We start from the raw sequence: 18,095 nt of genomic DNA on the forward strand, positions 1-18,095 counted from the left end.
TGAATAAAAACAAACCTTTTATAGCGTCGTCTAATCTGGCCCTTGCGCTCGCGTTGGTCACAGTTGTGATGTTATGGGTGCTATAATAATGATTACGTTAATGAATAGATTTAATTGGATCATACATAATGACAGAATTAGGCTTATGTTATAAAGGAGGGCCTGCTGCTAAATGAACCATCTTTAAGTGCAGATTTATTTTACAACGATTAGGATGAGTTCACTTTAACGGCAGCTGTCACCTCTAAAATTGGACTGAATGACATCAATGCCTTTGAATGTTCGCTCAGAGTTTTGTTGTCACGGCTGTGAGCATCAAATGAGTAGAGAAATCATGCTGAACATATGTCATATGCCCAATTTAATCAAACCACGGCTGTGGGTGTTCCGTTATGCAGCATGTGAAAATAAAGTTGTTTTTTTTTTTTTGTACTAGACATTAAAATTGGAGGTCAGGACCAGTCAGTGAATAACTAATTGCCACCAGGACACCATTTCAACATTGTCAAAATCCATGTACATTTATTTTGCTAATTTATAATCCTAAAACCAGTGTTGTTTTTGGCAGCCCTTTTAATTTTCGTCCTAGTCTTACTCTTTTGGACGAAAATACTTCTTAGTCAGATTTTAGTCATTTGAAAATGTGTCTTCATCTAGTTTTCATCAACGAAAACTCAGACAATTTTTGTCAAGTTTAGTCGACATGTACTCAAAATGTTTTTCGTCTATATACTTCAAACGTTTTAGTCTATGAATAAATAAATAATTTTGAATGAACATTGACAGACGAGCACATAATTGTAAAGTCTAGAACAGGGTTCACTAAATCCGGACCTCGGTGCCACCTTTCCTGTCGTTTTTTTCAATTCAATTCAATTTTATTTGTATAGCCCTAAATCACAACAAGGTTGTCTCAAAGGGCTTTGCAGAGGCAATATGATACACAGTCAGAAACAGCAAATGAAGTCAACAAAGATGAATAAATAAAGTTCAAGTCCTGGGCATCCCCCATCCTTGGACCCTCCATGTCGGCAAGGAAAAACTCCAAAAACTCCAAGCTTTTTCGGAGCAAATGAGAAACCTTGGCGAGTACCACAGTCAGGACGGAGAGACAGGATGCACCAGGACTGCTAATGGGAATTAGCAGACAGGGTTACAGTCTGTAAAGATGCAGTAGACTAAAGGAGCAAGAAGAGGTCCATCTAACCAGATGAGACGGGAGTGGCAATGAGGACGTCCATCCAGCCAGGGGTCCGGATAGTCAGAAGGCTGCAGCTGAAAAATAGCGGAAAGGAGACACCGGGTGACTAGTGATGAAGAGACTTGTTAACTAGATATTAATATTGGAAAATAGAAATAAAGTAAGACAAGTGGTAGCTAGAGTGGGAAAAGGCTAAAGGCTCTAGCTCCGACAGTACTTTTAGAAACCCTGGGAACTACCAGTAGACCTGCATTCTGAGAGCAGAGTGTTCTGTTGGGGCGGTATGGAACCAGAGCATCGGCGAGATAAGATTGCCCCAACCCATTAATGGTCTTAATTGTAAACTCGACTGGAAGCCAGTGAAGGGCCTTGAGCACATTTTTTCCATGGCTCTCTCACCTAACACACCTAAATCAAATGATTATGTCATCAGCAACCTCTCCAGAAGCCTGATGATAATCCTGATTATTTTGATTCAGGTGTGTTGGAGGAGGGAGACATGGAAAACACAACAGGAAAAGTGGCACCGAGGTTCGGATTTAGTGAACCCTGGTCATCTTTGTGATGATAATACACACTTAGCTGGAAAACAGTACATTATTTTCAAATTTTCATTTAATTAAACTCGCCTGGACACCACAAACTGTAAAAAGTTTTCCAAGCGTTTAAGACGAGACTCACCATGCTAAATGCTAATGCTAACGCGATCCTTATGCTAATGCTACAAGTTACATTTAGTGTGTGATGATCACTCAGCACAGAACTCAGTGGCGCCTGCAGAAATTGTTCATAGGGGTGGCCAGACAGGGCCACTTAATATATTGGGGTGGCACACCAAAACTAAAAGCCATAATTTCAGGTTTTTATTATGTTGTTGAAGTAAAAGGCCAGAAGAAAACTATCAGAAAGACGTAATGACACGCCTACTGATATACTTTGGTGTATTGTGCTATATTTAATGTTACTAATGATTTAATGTGCATAGTCCATAACAGTGCAGTCAACATTTTGAGTTCCACAGCTACTACAATTTGACATTATACTGCAGCGGCGCTGGAATCCACTCACAGCTTTTTCAGTTTTCCCATCCAAGAAGAGCCGTTTTGGTCCAAATTTGTCATGATTGCGCATTTTCTCCATACATGCTGGATAGTTTACGTACTACTACTAGGCTACTACAAAAGCTGCGTTCTATTACAGTGGAGTTTTTTTATTGGAAATAAAAGCGCCCGTGTACTATAATGCAATTCCCTGCAGCTAGACAGCAAGACACATGAATACATTTGAAAAATAAAAGGTCCAATAAGCCTCGGTTTAACACCAGGGGGTGCTGCAGCACCCTCAACACCCCACTACTCGCGTCACTGTTATACTGGCCACTGTGGCCAGTAGGGTGGCCAAAAAATTTATAGGGGGGGAATTGCCCTTTTTTTAATCGCATTAATTCAACAAGCTTGTTTTTTTTGTTTTTGTTTTTTGTTTTTTACCCCAGAAAACGTGCATTTGAACCAATCGGAGCTAACTATCCATGTTGACCACATGTCAGTATGTCATCAAATTGAAGAGGCAACTGGAGCCCCAGCCAGGGAGTTTGGTTAACTGAACGCATGCACACATCGACACGACACATCAGACACAAAACTCTGTGGTGTCCGTAGAATAAATAAATAATAAATATCAGTAGAAACGGATGACGCTACACAAGCACTTTATTATGCTTGTTGTCATCAGTTGTGTATGTAAATATGACGTTAGTAGCTTGTTTTCCTCCTGGAGATGCCTGTGTGGTAGCCAGGCAGGTTGTTTTTAGCATGGGGTTTTGACAGTTGCAGTCATATTTTCGGGATAAAACCACCGTTCCGCTTCCGGTCCACTTTCACCTCTGCTTGGCAGTGACTTATGTGTCCACTGAACAACATGCTATGACTACGCCAGCACCTCAGCTAGCGTAGTCAGGATGCACTCTGAAGGGAATAGTTACCTTCCCACACACCATATAACTGTTTGCATTACTCTAACACAGGGGTTCCCAACCTATTCCACTAAGGCACACTGTGGGTGCAGGATTTCATTCTTACCAAACAAGATGACAACACTTTTTCCCCAATCTGGTGTTTTACAAGTGCAATCAGTTGATTGCAGTCAGGTGTGGCTTGTTTTAGCAGAAGCCTCATTGGTTCAACTGTCTCTGCTGGATCGGCTGGAACAAAAACCAGGACCCACAGTGTGCCTTGAGGACTGGGTTGAAAACCCCTGCAGTCTAACACACTTAATATAATCGATCAGGGATTAGTATCGTTTCTCATATGGACTGTTTGTACTACTCTAACACACCTAATGTAAAATAAATAGCACTTACACCATAGTTTAATGAAAAGAAGCAGAACAGATACACAACGCCATCTTATCACAGAAGCCCAACGTGTGCGCCACGAGCAAGATTGAGGCACCAACTCTCGCAATCAGTTCTCCCGGGCACTCCAAGGACAAAGAGCAGGGCGCTCTGTCCTAAAACAAGTAGTATCGGCCACGTCAAAACCGGTGTCGGTCGCTGTGGCAACCACGTCCCAGCCACGAAGGATGACGCACAAACCTAACCGCCCAAAACCGGCCACTGAGGGATGGTCCCAAGACAACACCCAGCCACACCTTCGGCCCGGCCCACCCCACCGCAGCTTTCATAAAGACTGGACACAGAGATAACAAATGACGGTTCGCTACTCGGAAACATTTCTATGTAGCCTTGTTTTGGTCCAGCATTGTTCCTCCGTCGTCTATTTTGCCTTGTTTTTTGAAAATTGTCAACCTGTTTTCGGTGATCCTTCTTCAAACTTTAGAACATGGAGTCAGTACAAAGGGTTAACAGGGGAGTGAACGCGTGGAATGTCGGCCCCCACCGGTTGGCTTGCGAGAGCGGTGCCAGCGGAGCGGCACTTCGTTCAGCTGGCGGTGTTTCCACGGCTTGGCGGTGGCGGCCTAATTTCTTCAGGTCAGAGTCTGCCACAAAACACTCACTTGCCGGGAAAGCACCCTCTCAGGGGTTTAAAATCGGCACCTTTCAAACTAAATTTGTCCACCCTATGTGGTCTGAGAACATTTTGGAAGATGTATGCGGACTTGTGAGAAGGTACCAGGGGTCGCGTTAACCGAATATTTTCCGTCGTTGACCGGTTTTTTAAAACGATGACGGAAAAAACTGAAGTCCATCCGTCATTTTGACAGGTTGCAATTCACACCCCAGACTACAGGGTGGCGAGTGAGCATATTAATTAGCTATTGTCTCTCTTGATGCATGACGTCGTTGGCCTTACTCGGAAAAATGCCAAGGCAACTGAGTGTTTGCCTGGCACGGCCAGACTGTTCTCCCTGTATTTTTCAAACACTGAGAGAAAAGTCTGGAACACAGCCTCTCGAGTAGGTACAAAATCAATCGACAAATCAGATTTGTTTATTTGCGTGACGTGTTCTTCACGAGCAACGTCACTCTTGCGCGCCGAAAGTCGTCTCTACCACAACACGGATAGCGAACGGGAGAGCCGAGAATATGCTCCAATCCGCGGTAAATTCAGTTTTAAATGAGCTAAAACACATCGACACGAGACATTGACAACAGTCTGTCTCGCGCTAGCCATGTTGAATAAACTGCGTTCTCCTGGTATGTTTACTTCCGCGCGCAAGTCCCTCGTCCTGCCCTCGTCGCTTTGCTAACGGCACGTCTGCCCGTCGCTGATTGGTGCACTCCGCTGTCTGTTTGCCTCTTGTTAAGCTTGTTCGGACAGAGTATTAATTAAAAATGAATGAAAACTAAATACTATTGAATATGTCATTATTATCATTTTAAAAATGTAAGTGACGGGTAAAAATAGATTATGACCGGATTTTTATGACACTGTCAGTCAAAATGAAAGACAACGAAAAAGTCTAGCGCAACCTCTGGAAGGTACCGTTTTTTATTTCTGCCTCATCGTAAAAGAAAAAAAAACTTTGGGAAAATGTTTAAAAGGTACTGAAAAATCTGAAAAATTGGTCTTGAAAGTCCTTAAAAATTGCTTTAATTTGGACATGAAAAGGTTGTACAAAACCTGTGGGCTGTTGGAGTCCTCACTTCATTTCAGTATTTGACTTTTGAGCTCAGTCAGTGATAACGTAATTCAGTATTCGCACCCAGTTTCTCATTCAATTGAAAATTCCGTTTCTTTTTATCTCTGTAAAATATGCCGAGGCACCCCTCACTCACATCAGGGATGTGCCACCCCGCCTCTGGCGTCTGATGGCACAAAGTCAAAGAGTGTCCTATCGGTGAATCAATTTAGAGTAGACGCGGCAAGATGAGATTGCATCTGAAGAATGCTAATCCACCCCGGAGTCCAGATCTGCAGATGTGACGATTAAAGACTCAATTTCCCAGAGGTCAGTGTGCCGTGATCACATATTACCGCTAACTGATGGAGTGTCTCTGACATCCGCACTCCTGACAGCATCAAAACACGCTAAGCGTGCAGCGGAGACGCGGAAGGTCACATTTCCTTTATGGGGTTAAATATTTGACTTCTGATGTAGTGCTGGTTGGGTCTGCTTCACATTAAATATGTAAAATAGAATATTCAGAATGTTGATAAGTTGAATAATGTAAATATTTGTATGTGTCTGCGTAATCGGACTGACTAGTTTGTGTGTAACGTTTGTGCTACGTTTGTGCTGTAAAAAAAAACATTTGTCCTGCTAACGTTTTTGAGATATTGAGAGTCAAGGGTCTATGTTTGGTCTCAACAGTGGTAGGGACGATACAAGAGCATAACTTGTATGTTCACTTTATACTGGGATGGGGCATTAATAAGTCCAAACAGATTATTGAACAGTGGGCAGGGTTACATTTCTCATAAATATGAACCTAATTAATTGATAGGCTAAATGATCAATGCAAAATAAATCTGATTTGACTTATACTAACTTTACTGTGTGTTGGTTCAGGTGATACAACGTTCGATTCAAACTTTTGTTTTCCAAAACTACCAAAGAAACATTTTGAAGTGCATGCCCCTTTATTTAAAAATGGGGAGGTATCTAATAATGGGTCCACTTCTGGGGGACACTGGAGCACGCCTAGACTCAAACTAAAGTACACTAAAATGAAAGGAATCTGGGAAAAAAACTAATGAAAAAAAATCTGAGATATCCAAGGGCCAATATACATCTGACGCATACTAGACTATCCCAAAACTCAAACCAAAATATTCTCATTAAATTCTGATGTGTGATTTGATTTCACAGATTCTTTTTTTCTTCATGTTAGTTCATGTTTATTTCAGTGTCCCCTTGAAGTTGACCCCTTCTTGAATAGCTCCCCATTTTTTTTTTTTTTTTAAATAAAGGGACTTGCACTCTGAAGCCACCGCGTTGCATTACCGTAATGCACATAATGCAAACAATGACCAAAATGAGGGACGCCCAGCTTGACTTTGTTTTTCCTTGTTGAGGCTGGCAGTAGTTTTGCAGGTTAGCAAGTTCACACAGTTTAATGTTTTGCTAATTCTGATGCCTGTTGGACTTTCAGTAGCAAAATTAGTGGTGTTTCCCCCACTTCCACAACATTGATGTCTTTTTACATTACTGAAAGTGGCTGCTGCTGGCCCAAAAAATTTGTAATATCGCTCCTCTTTGGAGGAGGCGGCATGTTCTCGCTATGAATCTGTCGGGGCTGTGTGAGTGTGCGTGTGCCACTGTATGACGGGGCTTCAAGTCATCAGCCAATCAAACATGAGTTTGAGGGGGAAAGAATGAACCGGCACATTCAGCAAGTGAAAACGAAAAAATGTGAGGCCATATCTACACGTAGCAGGGTATTTGGCAAAAAGAAGGACTTTTTCTACGGTTTGGTCTATCATCCACATGCACATGCACATTTTGTGCATTGAAAACATGGGTTCTTAAAAACACCGTCCAAAGTGAAGATGTACGAATTCTGCATTTTCGGCGCCATCATGTGGACACTGATAACCAAAGATTTAACTGTAGAAATGTCACTGACTGCAACAAACTTTGTTCCTACGTCACACATGAGACCAATGTTTGCATCATTTACGTTTAGATCTAATTACATGACAGGTGCTTTCTGCTTCCATTTATTTAAAAACTCTTGCAGAGCTTCATATCGAAGAACTCCTGAGAAGAATGGGGGTATTATGGACAATTATTTTCCACACATTTTTATGAATGTACTTAAAAACAAGTGAATGCGGTTGGCTGTGGAAGCCTTTTTTTTTTTCAACAAACGTGCTTGTGGAGACGTAATTATTTTTTCAGGACGTATAAGGGCAGGATCCTCAGTTTAATAAGAAATAAAATAAATAAATTAAATAAAAATAATAATAATAATGATAATTCACTTAAAATGGTTGGGTCTATTGTATCCTTGCAACCTATGGAAAGAAATTCTAAATTACCTATGTAACTGAACTCATCATATAATGCAAATAAGGTTGCTTAAAACTTGGTAGGGACAATTTGATCATCCTGAAAAGTTCCGAGTGTTATGTCCTTACTGTCCCTATGCTCGTGGTTTGTGGCTTGTATGTAAAAAATTTCATTTCTGCTGTTATCGTTTTATAGATATTAATTTTTTGTTTTGACATCAATCTCAGCCAACTTTCTCCTGCAAATTGGACCCGAAGGGTTGCCATTCGTTTGAGCTACGTTTGCACTAGTTATTGCGACACACCTCGTTATTGAGAGGGTTGGTACGTTTCGTCAGCCGCAACGGAGGAGCTGCGATTGACGTCATCACTCGAAATGAATATCTCAGAAATGAAAGCAGCACAAACAAAAAAAAAAAATTCAGGACAAACGTACCATAAACAAATAACACTATTTCGGGTCCCTTTTGCAAAAAAAAAAAAAAAAAAAAGGGGGACTCCATGACGTCATCACTCAAAATTACCGTAATTTTAGCACTACAAGGCACACCTGACTATAAGCCGCCACCTACCATATTTGACACTAAAACGACATTTGTTCATATATAAGCCGCATTGGACTCCAAGCCGCAGCTGTCCTCACTGTATTATGGGATATTTACACCAAAAGATATTAACCGGTAACACTATTTGACAGCGGCATCATACGACTGTCATAAGACCAAATGAACCAACAAATGAAGCTTCTTCATTGCTTGAAGCTAAATCCATATTATTTTTCTCTTGGAACTTGCAGATGCATGTGTTGACTTACATCCATCATTTAAAAAAAAAAAAAAAAAAATTCTAAATTCTAAATTAGAGTCTCAAAATAATGAAATTCTAAGTGTAGCAAATGTGATACATTAGGGCTATAAGGGGTTTTAAGCGGCCACGTGCTCCATGTTCCGTCAATATTATATGAAGTCATAAAAGTCGCAGAGAATTTTTTTTGGAAAAAATGTACAGTTTTCCGGAAATTTGACAAAAACTTGTCCGTTCATTTTTAATGGGAAATGTCCCATTCACTTTCAGTGAGATTTCCAATAGAATTTACATTGCATTGTTGCCATTGACAGCCATTTATGTCAAATCTATTGATGCTAATGTATGTGGATTCCATTGACGCATCCGTGAGTCGATGCCATTGACGGCCATGGACGTCCAAATTTTTTCCCATTCATTTTCAATGGATAAAAAAAAAATGTCCCCAAATCAACAGGAAATGACCAAATATTAATGGGATGTGTCCCCCAATTGTCCCCGAATCCATTGACGCTTATGGAGGGTGCTGCCTTTGACGTCCATGGACGTCCAAATTTTTTCCCATTCATTTTCAATGGATAAAAAAAAAGTCCCCAAATGAACAGAAAATGATCAGATATCAATAGGACGTGTCCCCCAAATGTCCTTGAATCCATTGACACTTATGGAAGGCATGAATAGGAAGTCTAGACGTCCATGGACGTCCAAACTTCCCATTCATTTCCAGTGGCATTTAATCATCTCATTTCATTCTATTGATGCTAATGTACTTGGATTCCATTGACGCCTAAGTAAGTCGATACCATTGGCGTCCATGGACATCCCAAATTTTTCCCATTCAATTTCAAAGGCAAAAAAAAAAAACAATTTCCCCAGATCAACAGGAAATGACCAAATATCAATATGATGTGCCCAACAAATGTCCCCAATTCCATTGACGCTTATGGAGGGTGCTGCCATTGACGTCCATGGACGTCCAAATTTTTTCCCATTCATTTTCAATGGCAAAAAAAAAAAAATGTCCTTAAATCAACAGGAATTGACCTGATATTGTCAATAAAATGTCCCCAAGCCAATTTAGACGGGGTTAAGCTCTGTATCATTATGATGTATCATACATGTTTTTGGATAGTTATTTAGAGATTTAGGGGATATTTAGGGATACCTAAAGGTTAATTCAGTTTTCAGTGGAAATTTGGGTTACGTCGCTGCATAGGAACTCGCTCGCAACTTGTATGGTGCTTTACAAGAACATGCAGGGAAACAGATTACCCCACCTATCCTGCTTTTTGACCAATGAGCTGACGGAACAATGACAATACGAAATCCCATTGGTCGAGGTACTGTAACGCAGTACTTCTCAAATAGTGGGGCGCGCCCCCCCAGGGGGGCGCAGAGCAATGCCAGGGGTGGCGCGTGTGACCACGGGGAACTTTTTTTTTTTTGCCGTACTAGAATAAAGTGTACTTGCACATCCACTCAGTGGGTGGCAGTGGCGCTCTCATTTTCAAAGTGTGCGCAGTATTTTTTAAGTAAGCAAGAGCACACGGAAGAGACTCATGAAGAGCTGGAGAGCTGTGCGGCGTTTTCGAAAGCCGTTTTCCGGCCGGACTCACACAGCGACCCACTGTCTTCTCCGGTTCTCACGTGCCATCCCGAGAAGTGCCATTTTCGGCTTGAGATCGTCGCGATGACCACCCTCACCTACAGTTCTCCCTCGGCCTCCGAGAATGCGCGCTTTTCGGGCTGTTTGCCTTTTGGCTTTGACATTTAATATAATGGTAGAGGAGGAAAGACCACTGTTTACTGTCTCTAAAAATGATTATAGCGGACAGCCGGAAGCCAAATCAATTAAGACGCCACTTAAAGACATTAGACCCCAATCTTATTGATAAGCCGCTTGGTTGTTTTTCAGCGAAAACATGCCGAATATTGCCAATAATCGTCCCGCTTTGTCAGTGTTATATCAGTAAACCAGTGAGCACTGTTAGCATGCTCAGTGCAATATAACCCCACATCATTGCAAACTGGAGGTGATACTGGGAGCAGCGAGCAGCGAAAATAAAAACTGTCCTTTTGTCCAAAGACAGTCTTTTTTTTTTTCTTCTATTCAGTTTTTTTTTTTTTTTTTTCTGGTCAAATTTTTTTGGGCATATTGTCCTCATGAGTTAATGTTTCTAATCAATTTGAATTTGTTATTATTTACTGATTTTATTTTTCAGTATCAAATGGTCAAAAATGTACCTTGAGTGTATTTTTACAGTTTGTATGTCACTTTTTTTTTTTTTTTTTAATATAGGCAAATTGATGCGCGTTGTCTTTTCTGTTACAAACGAAACAATGTTAATAAAGTTATACTTTATAAGTTGAACTCTGTTATTTTCTCTAATAGAAAAAAAGGATACAATGTGAGGCAGAGGCGTACTTATAATAGTAATATTATAGACAAATGATACTATTTACAATGGCGGCAGAGTTTGGGGGGGCGCGAAACATTTTCGTCTTCCTTGGGGCGGGCGTAACAGAAAATAATTGAGAAGCACTGCACTAACGGAAGACAACATAAGAGTGTGGGAGATGAGAGGTTTGAGTGAATTGAGAGTAAAAAGCATGTTGAAAATAATGATCGATTATTTTCTTGTTCTTTTCTTACACCACTTTTACTAATTGTACTGTATTTTGTGTTCTGTCAAACTCATTATATTTGAAGTGATCATTTGCTAAAATGTCATTGGTGAGGGTACTAAATTGTGTAAAAAAAAAAAAAAAAAATTCACCTGAGAGTTTGCACTTTCAAAAAAATATATTTAAAAACAAAAAACGGTCAAAAACACACACACTTAAAGGCTCAAGACCTTAAGCGTTAAATTATACAAATTTGAATTCAGCAGGTCAGATTTAATTCTCATATATTTGGTATTAAAAATACATTGCTGAACATTATTGTACTTCCATGTGCTTATCTAACTCAAATATGTATGTAATTCAGTTTTGAGTAAAATTATTATGATATTCTGATTTAAAAAAAAAAAACATCACTTTTCACATATAAAAAAAATAATTAAAGGGTGACGGTTATCGGGCCAGCCAGCTCTACCAATGAGTTGTCCCTATTTTTTTTTCCCAGGGAGTTGGCAACCCTACTACTCGGCCTTGTCAACGCAGATAAGAACTCTCTGCTCATATCACGTATTTCCTATTGGTTGAACTCTATGAGTCATTAGCTGATCGGCGCTCCGGTGGTAACCAGCTTGTAGTAAGCGCCCTTCAGGGCCATGAGCTGGTCGTGGGTTCCCTTTTCAATCACGTAGCCTCGGGACATAACAGCGATGATGTTGGAGTTCTGAATGGTGGAGAGCCGGTGGGCAATAACAATGCAGGTCCTGCCTTCTCGAGCTTTGTCCAGAGCCGCCTGCACCGTCTGCGGTGGGCACAAAAGTCACACATCATCGACATTCAAGCGGCGTGATCATAGCGATTTCACAATCATGGCTTGATTAATAAAAGCCCGCTTTTTCAGTGACTGCATTAGCATTTCCACAACATGCATGAATGTATAGAGGGTCGCTATGCGCCATGGGGAAGAATAATGATGTCAGTAATGAACAGCTTCTCTGGCCGCCTGCAACCACAGAATATCAAGCAGATATTGCATGCATATTTATCTATTGGTTTTGCAACTTGCCTTTTCGCTCTCCGTGTCCAAAGCTGAGGTGGCTTCATCCAGAAGAAGGATTTTGGGATCACGGATGATTGCCCGGGCGATAGCGATGCGTTGCTTCTGACCGCGAGATAACTGAGAACCCTGGGCACCCACATTCGTGTCGTATTTCTAAGAAAAAGTATTATGACCTTCAGACAAGCGTATGAAGCATAGTCATGTTTTTACAACCCCTAGCAATAAGTATGGAATCCCCAGTCTCGGACGAGAACTCACTCAGACATTTTATCATGTAGAACAAACTCAGATAAAAATCTTGAAAAAATAAAGAATTAGTTCAAAAGTGCAACTTTATGGTAGGGTGACCATATTTTGATTTCCAAAAAAGAGGACACTCAGCCCGGCCTCAAGATACTTGAATTTTACTCGAAGTTCACTAAAAAGATGTCTATATCACTTTAAAATATTTAAAGTGTGCCCCCGCACTCTGGATGGAAACATGCAGTTTGAAAAAAAAATAATAATAATAATGACTAAAATACATATACATATATACCATTGGCAGTGTATCAAATACTTGTTCTCCCCACTATATATATACACACACACACATATACAGGGGTGCACATAAGTGGTCTGCATGCGCGCATGTGTACTGGACGTAGACAAACGCGCTGGCCCTCAACGGTTTCCATACGCTTTCGCGTACCGATGGCTGACCACTGTATTTGCGGCGGACACGAGAAAATAACTTCTCAAAATGTCGAAGAGGCAGGCCACACTGAGTAATTACTTCCGTGTTCCCCCACCCCCGTCAAAAGAGACAGACGACAGAGACGTCACCGGAGCTACCGAAAAAAAGGACTTTTGCTGAAAAGTGGCTACAGGAGGTACCATGGCTTGGAGCAAATGATGCTCGCACGGAAATGCGGTACATAATGTGCCGTGAGAATCCCAATGTCGCCGATAAGAGCAGCGCATTTTATGTAGGGTCAAAGAATTTCAGCCATCCAAACTTTGAAAAGCGCGAAAAAAACAGAGAGCATGTGGCAATTAAGCAAACTATCGATGTCAAACAGGACCCCACTCGCCCTATGGACAAGTGGCGGTGGAATAGGGCGGAATAAAGGTAATGAACAGCGACATGCACTGACAAACGTGTTTTTGCTCGCATTTTACAAAGCTAAACATGCACGTTCAATGAGGTCTTATGAGGAGGACATCCCACTTTTAAAAAGGCTTGGAGTTAATGTGGGAGCCGCATAATGCCCTTTATTTTGAATTGGTGCTTTTTATTTCTTTACATTTCACTTCAAAGTAATGGCAATTTTGTTGTGCCAGTTGATGTTAATCAAGCATCAATTGTTAATTAATTAAAGATAATTGGCTCTAAGTAAAGCTTGTCATAAATTTATCGCATCAGGCGGGTCGGCTCTCAAGCTCAATGAGGAACAAGTCACATCTCCAGGTCCTCCTCTGAGAACCTGGGCAAAAAAATTATGTGCACCCCTGTATATATATATGTATATATATATATATATATATATATATATATATATACATATATATACATATATATATATATACATATATACATATATACATATATATATATATATATATATATATATATATATATATATATATATATATATATATATATGTATATATATATAATGCAGACCCATGGAAATGTAGTCCAGTCAATACACATACACACAGTAGGCTATGTGCCAACTAAACATTTTTATAAATTACTATCACGACAATTGTCCTTGACAAATTGTTATTCCCATTCAATTAATATTCTCATTCAATGTTCTAGATTGCACACAAACAATAACTGAAGTTAACTGACAAAATATTCAACCAGCATGTTTCCAAACGTAGCAGTTCAAAACTACGTTTCCCATAATGCCTAGCGTGGTTTAGCTTACTGATAGCTAGCTGAGGCAAAAATCAAACTTTGCTATAAAAGTTTACAATCATCGGCAGTGCAACGATGCGACACCAAACGGGATTTTACAGTCAAAGCTCCGACAGAAGTCAACAGTTGGCATTATATACGTATTTATCATTAAAAACTTAACAACTGGGCAGGCGTTGTGGCCAAATCGTCAACCCAGTAGACGGCGGTAATGCCTCATGATAGGGGTAAACTGCCAAGAAAAACAAGAGGAACTACTCCTTCCCTCCCTTCTAGTCGGAGCTATGTCAACTGCTGCCACCCAGCGGCCGGAGAAATTCTCTTCAAATTGGTCCCGTGAAAAATCATAAAGAATTTATAAAACCCGCCCGGACGACAAGGATACTACGTGAAAGTAGGACTTGTCCGGGCAAAAGAGGACGTTTGGTCACCCTACTCTATAGCATTTAGAGCAAGTGCAGGGAAATCAGTGGCGCCACCAGCGGGTGGCCACGGCCCCCACTATAAATTTGTTGGCCACCCCATTGGCCACCCCGCTTGCCAGTATATCGTTAGATTGTTGTAGCATCAGTTATGCATTTCATCCCAAATGCACAGCCAACCATGCCGCTGCTCCTCACCTTCACAGTAGTCCCCCCGACAGCAACGGTTTAGTGCGCGCGACAAGGTAGCACAATTCGATTGGCAGCTTATTTCGATGAATGCCACAAAAGAGAAGACGGAGAAGACTACAAGTACTACATAAGTCAGAATACCTTTATAAAAGAAGAAGGGGAAGTATGCGCCATCGTAACGTGCTTTTTAAGAGCTAAATTGTGCTGTTACACACCTGTTAGAGCAGCTTTTTGACGTGGTTTCGATTTGTGTAACTGAGTTACATGGCTAACACTAGCTTTCTGAGGATGAAGAGAAAGTCGACAGACATTGCTTCTTATTTTAAGAAGAAAATTAGCACAGGACAAGAGAAAGAGTCTGGGACTGGACAGTTATGGACTATGTACATTAAATCATTAGTAACATCAAATATTACAAAATACACCTAAGTATATCAGTAGCCGTGTCCTTAAGTCTTTCTGATAGTTTTCCCCTGACCTTTTTACTGCACTAATATAATGAAAACCTGAAATTATGGCTTTTAGTTTTGGTGTGCCACCCCAAGATTTTAAGTGGCCCCATCTGGCCACCCCTATGAAAAATTTCTGGAGACACCACTGAGGGAAATATATATGGAATCACTCCATTCTGAGGAAAAAATATGGAATCATGAGAAACATCCATCCATCCATCCATCCATTATCTTCCGCTTGTTCCGGGGTCGGGTCGCGGGGGCAGCAGCTTTAACAGGGAAGCCCAGACTTCCCTCTCCCCAGCCACTTCAACCAGCTCCTCCGGCGGGATCCCAAGGCGTTCCCAGGCCAGCCGAGAGACATAGTCTCTCCAGCGTGTCCTGGGTCGTCCCCGGGGCCTCCCGCCGGTGGGACATGCCCGGAACACCTCTCCAGGGAGGCGTCCGGGAGGCATCCGAACCAGATGCCCGAGCCACCTCAGCTGGCTCCTCTCTACGCGGAGGAGTAGCGGCTCGACGCCGAGTCCCTCCCGGATGACCGAGCTTCTCACCCTATCTCTAAGGGAGAGCCCGGACACCCTGCGGAGGAAACTCATTTCGGCCGCTTGTATCCGGGATCTTGTTCTTTCGGTCACGACCCAAAGCTCGTGACCATAGGTGAGGGCAGGAACGTAGATCGACTGGTAAATCGAGAGCTTTGCCTTTCGGCTCAGCTCCTTCTTCACCACTACGGACCGGTGCAGCGTCCGCATTACTGCAGACGCCGCACCGATCCACCTGTCAATCTCCCGCTCCCTCCTACCGTCACTCGTGAACAAGACCCCAAGATACTTGAACTCCTCCACTTGGGGCAGGATCTCATCCCCGACCCGGAGAGGGCACTCCACCCTTTTCCGACTGAGGACCATGGTCTCGGATTTGGAGGTGCTGATCTTCATCCCAACCGCTTCACACTCAGCTGCGAACCGCTCCAGTGAGAGTTGGAGGTCACGGCTTGATGAAGCCAACAGCACTAAATCATCTGCAAAAAGCAGAGATTCAATGCTGAGGTCACCAAACCGGACCCCCTCAACGCTTCGGCTGCGCCTAGAAGTTCTGTCCATAAAAGTTATGAACAAAATCGGTGACAAAGGGCAGCCTTGGCGGAGTCCAACCCTCACTGGGAACGAATTCGACTTACTGCCGGCAATGCGGACCAGACTCTGACACCGGTCGTACAGGGACCGAACAGCCCTTACCAAGGGGCTCGGTACCCCGTACTCCCGGAGCACCCTCCACAGGATTCCCCTAGGCACACGGTCGAACGCCTTCTCCAAATCCACAAAACACATGTAGACTGGTTGGGCGAACTCCCATGCACCCTCGAGGACCCTGCTGAGGGTGTAGAGCTGGTCCACTGTTCCACGGCCGGGACGAAAACCACACTGCTCCTCCTGAATCCGAGATTCGACTTCCCGACGGACCCTCCTCTCCAGCACCCCTGAATAGACTTTACCGGGGAGGCTGAGGAGTGTGATTCCTCTATAATTGGAACACACCCTCCGGTCCCCCTTTTTAAAAAGGGGGACCACCACCCCGGTCTGCCAATCCAGAGGCACTGTCCCCGATGTCCACGCGATGTTGTAGAGGCGTGTCAGCCATGACAGCCCTACAACATCCAGAGCCTTTAGGAACTCCGGGCGGATCTCATCTACCCCCGGGGCCTTGCCACCGAGGAGCTTACCAACCGCCTCAGTGACTTCAACCCCAGAGATCGAAGAGCCCACCTCAGAGTCCCCAGACTCTGCTTCCTCAAAGGAAGGCGTGTCGGTGGAATTGAGGAGGGCTTCGAAGTATTCTCTCCACCGACTCACGACGTCCCGAGTCGAGGTCAGCAGTACACCATCTTCACTATACACAGTGTTAATAGTGCACTGCTTTCCTCTCCTCAGACGCCGGATGGTGGACCAGAATTTCCTCGAAGCCATCCGGAAGTCATTTTCCATGGCCTCACCGAACTCCTCCCATGTCCGAGTTTTTGCCTCGGCGACCGCCGAGGCCGCAGTCCGCTTGGCCAGCCGGTACCTGTCAGCTGCCTCCGGAGTCCCACAGGCCAAAAAGGCCCGATAGGCCTCCTTCTTCAGCTTGACGGCATCCCTTACCGCTGGTGTCCACCAGCGGGTTCGGGGATTGCCGCCACGACAGGCACCAACCACCTTACGGCCACAGCTCTGATCGGCCGCCTCAACAATGGAGGTGCGGAACATGGCCCACTCGGACTCAATGTCCCCCACCTCCCCCGGGACAAGGGAGAAGTTCTGCCGGAGGTGGGTGTTGAAACTCTTTCTGACAGGGGATTCTGCCAGACGTTCCCAGGGTTTTTTTTTTTTTTTTTTTTTTTTTTCATGAGAAACAAACAAAGAAATAACAATCAAAACACTTCTCTATTATGTAGTGGCGCCACCACATCTTGCAGTCTCTGAGGCATGGACTTGATGAGTATTCTTCATCAATTTGGTGCCAACTCTCTTTGATTGCAGTTGCCAGATCATCCTTGCAGGTTGGAGCCTTGTTGTGGACCATTTTTTTCAATTTCCATCACAGGTTATAAATAGGATTGAGATCTGGGCTATTTGCAGGCCAAGACATTGACTGGATGAGTATTTCTCAAAGGAATGCTTTAACAGTTTTAGCTCTGTGGCCTGATGCATTGTCATCTTGTAAAATGACAAACATATTTTCAATTGAAGGGATAACAAAGCTGTCTAAAATGTCTATGTAAACTTGTGCATTTATTGAAGATTCAACCACAGTCATCTCCCCAGTGCCTTTGCCTGACATGCAGCCCCTTATCATCAAGGGCTGAGGGAATTTTGATGTCTTCTTCAGGTGGTCATCTTTGTAAATGTCACAGGAACAACACCAAACAAAAGTTCCAGCATCATCACCTTGTCCACTGCAGAATTTTGACTCTTGGCACCTTGTCCAATGCAGATTCTTTACTCTTGACAAGGTGATAATGCCAGAAGTGGTGCTACTAAATA

At 42.8% G+C, this 18,095-nt stretch overlaps 1 protein-coding gene across 2 annotated transcripts in view; it reads right to left on the reverse strand.

Annotated features, from left to right (window-relative positions):
• Window positions 1-1,002: 1,002 nt before the first annotated feature.
• Window positions 1,003-18,095, reverse strand: part of abcb11b (ATP-binding cassette, sub-family B (MDR/TAP), member 11b) — a 91,430-nt gene continuing 74,337 nt past the window's right edge. The window contains exons 28-29 of one of the 2 annotated variants that reach the window (XM_057830034.1): window positions 12,104-12,250; window positions 11,215-11,839 (exon numbers count right to left, since the gene is read on the reverse strand). In XM_057830034.1, coding sequence (XP_057686017.1) covers window positions 11,639-11,839; window positions 12,104-12,250 — 348 coding nt within the window. In that variant the 3' untranslated portion in view covers window positions 11,215-11,638. Of the gene's footprint in view, window positions 1,276-11,214; window positions 11,840-12,103; window positions 12,251-18,095 lie in introns of those variants that run through there. The other variant, XM_057830035.1, reaches the window with a different exon arrangement.

Source organism: Corythoichthys intestinalis, chromosome 2 (genome assembly GCF_030265065.1).
Source record: "Corythoichthys intestinalis isolate RoL2023-P3 chromosome 2, ASM3026506v1, whole genome shotgun sequence".
NCBI classification, from domain to species: domain Eukaryota; kingdom Metazoa; phylum Chordata; class Actinopteri; order Syngnathiformes; family Syngnathidae; genus Corythoichthys; species Corythoichthys intestinalis.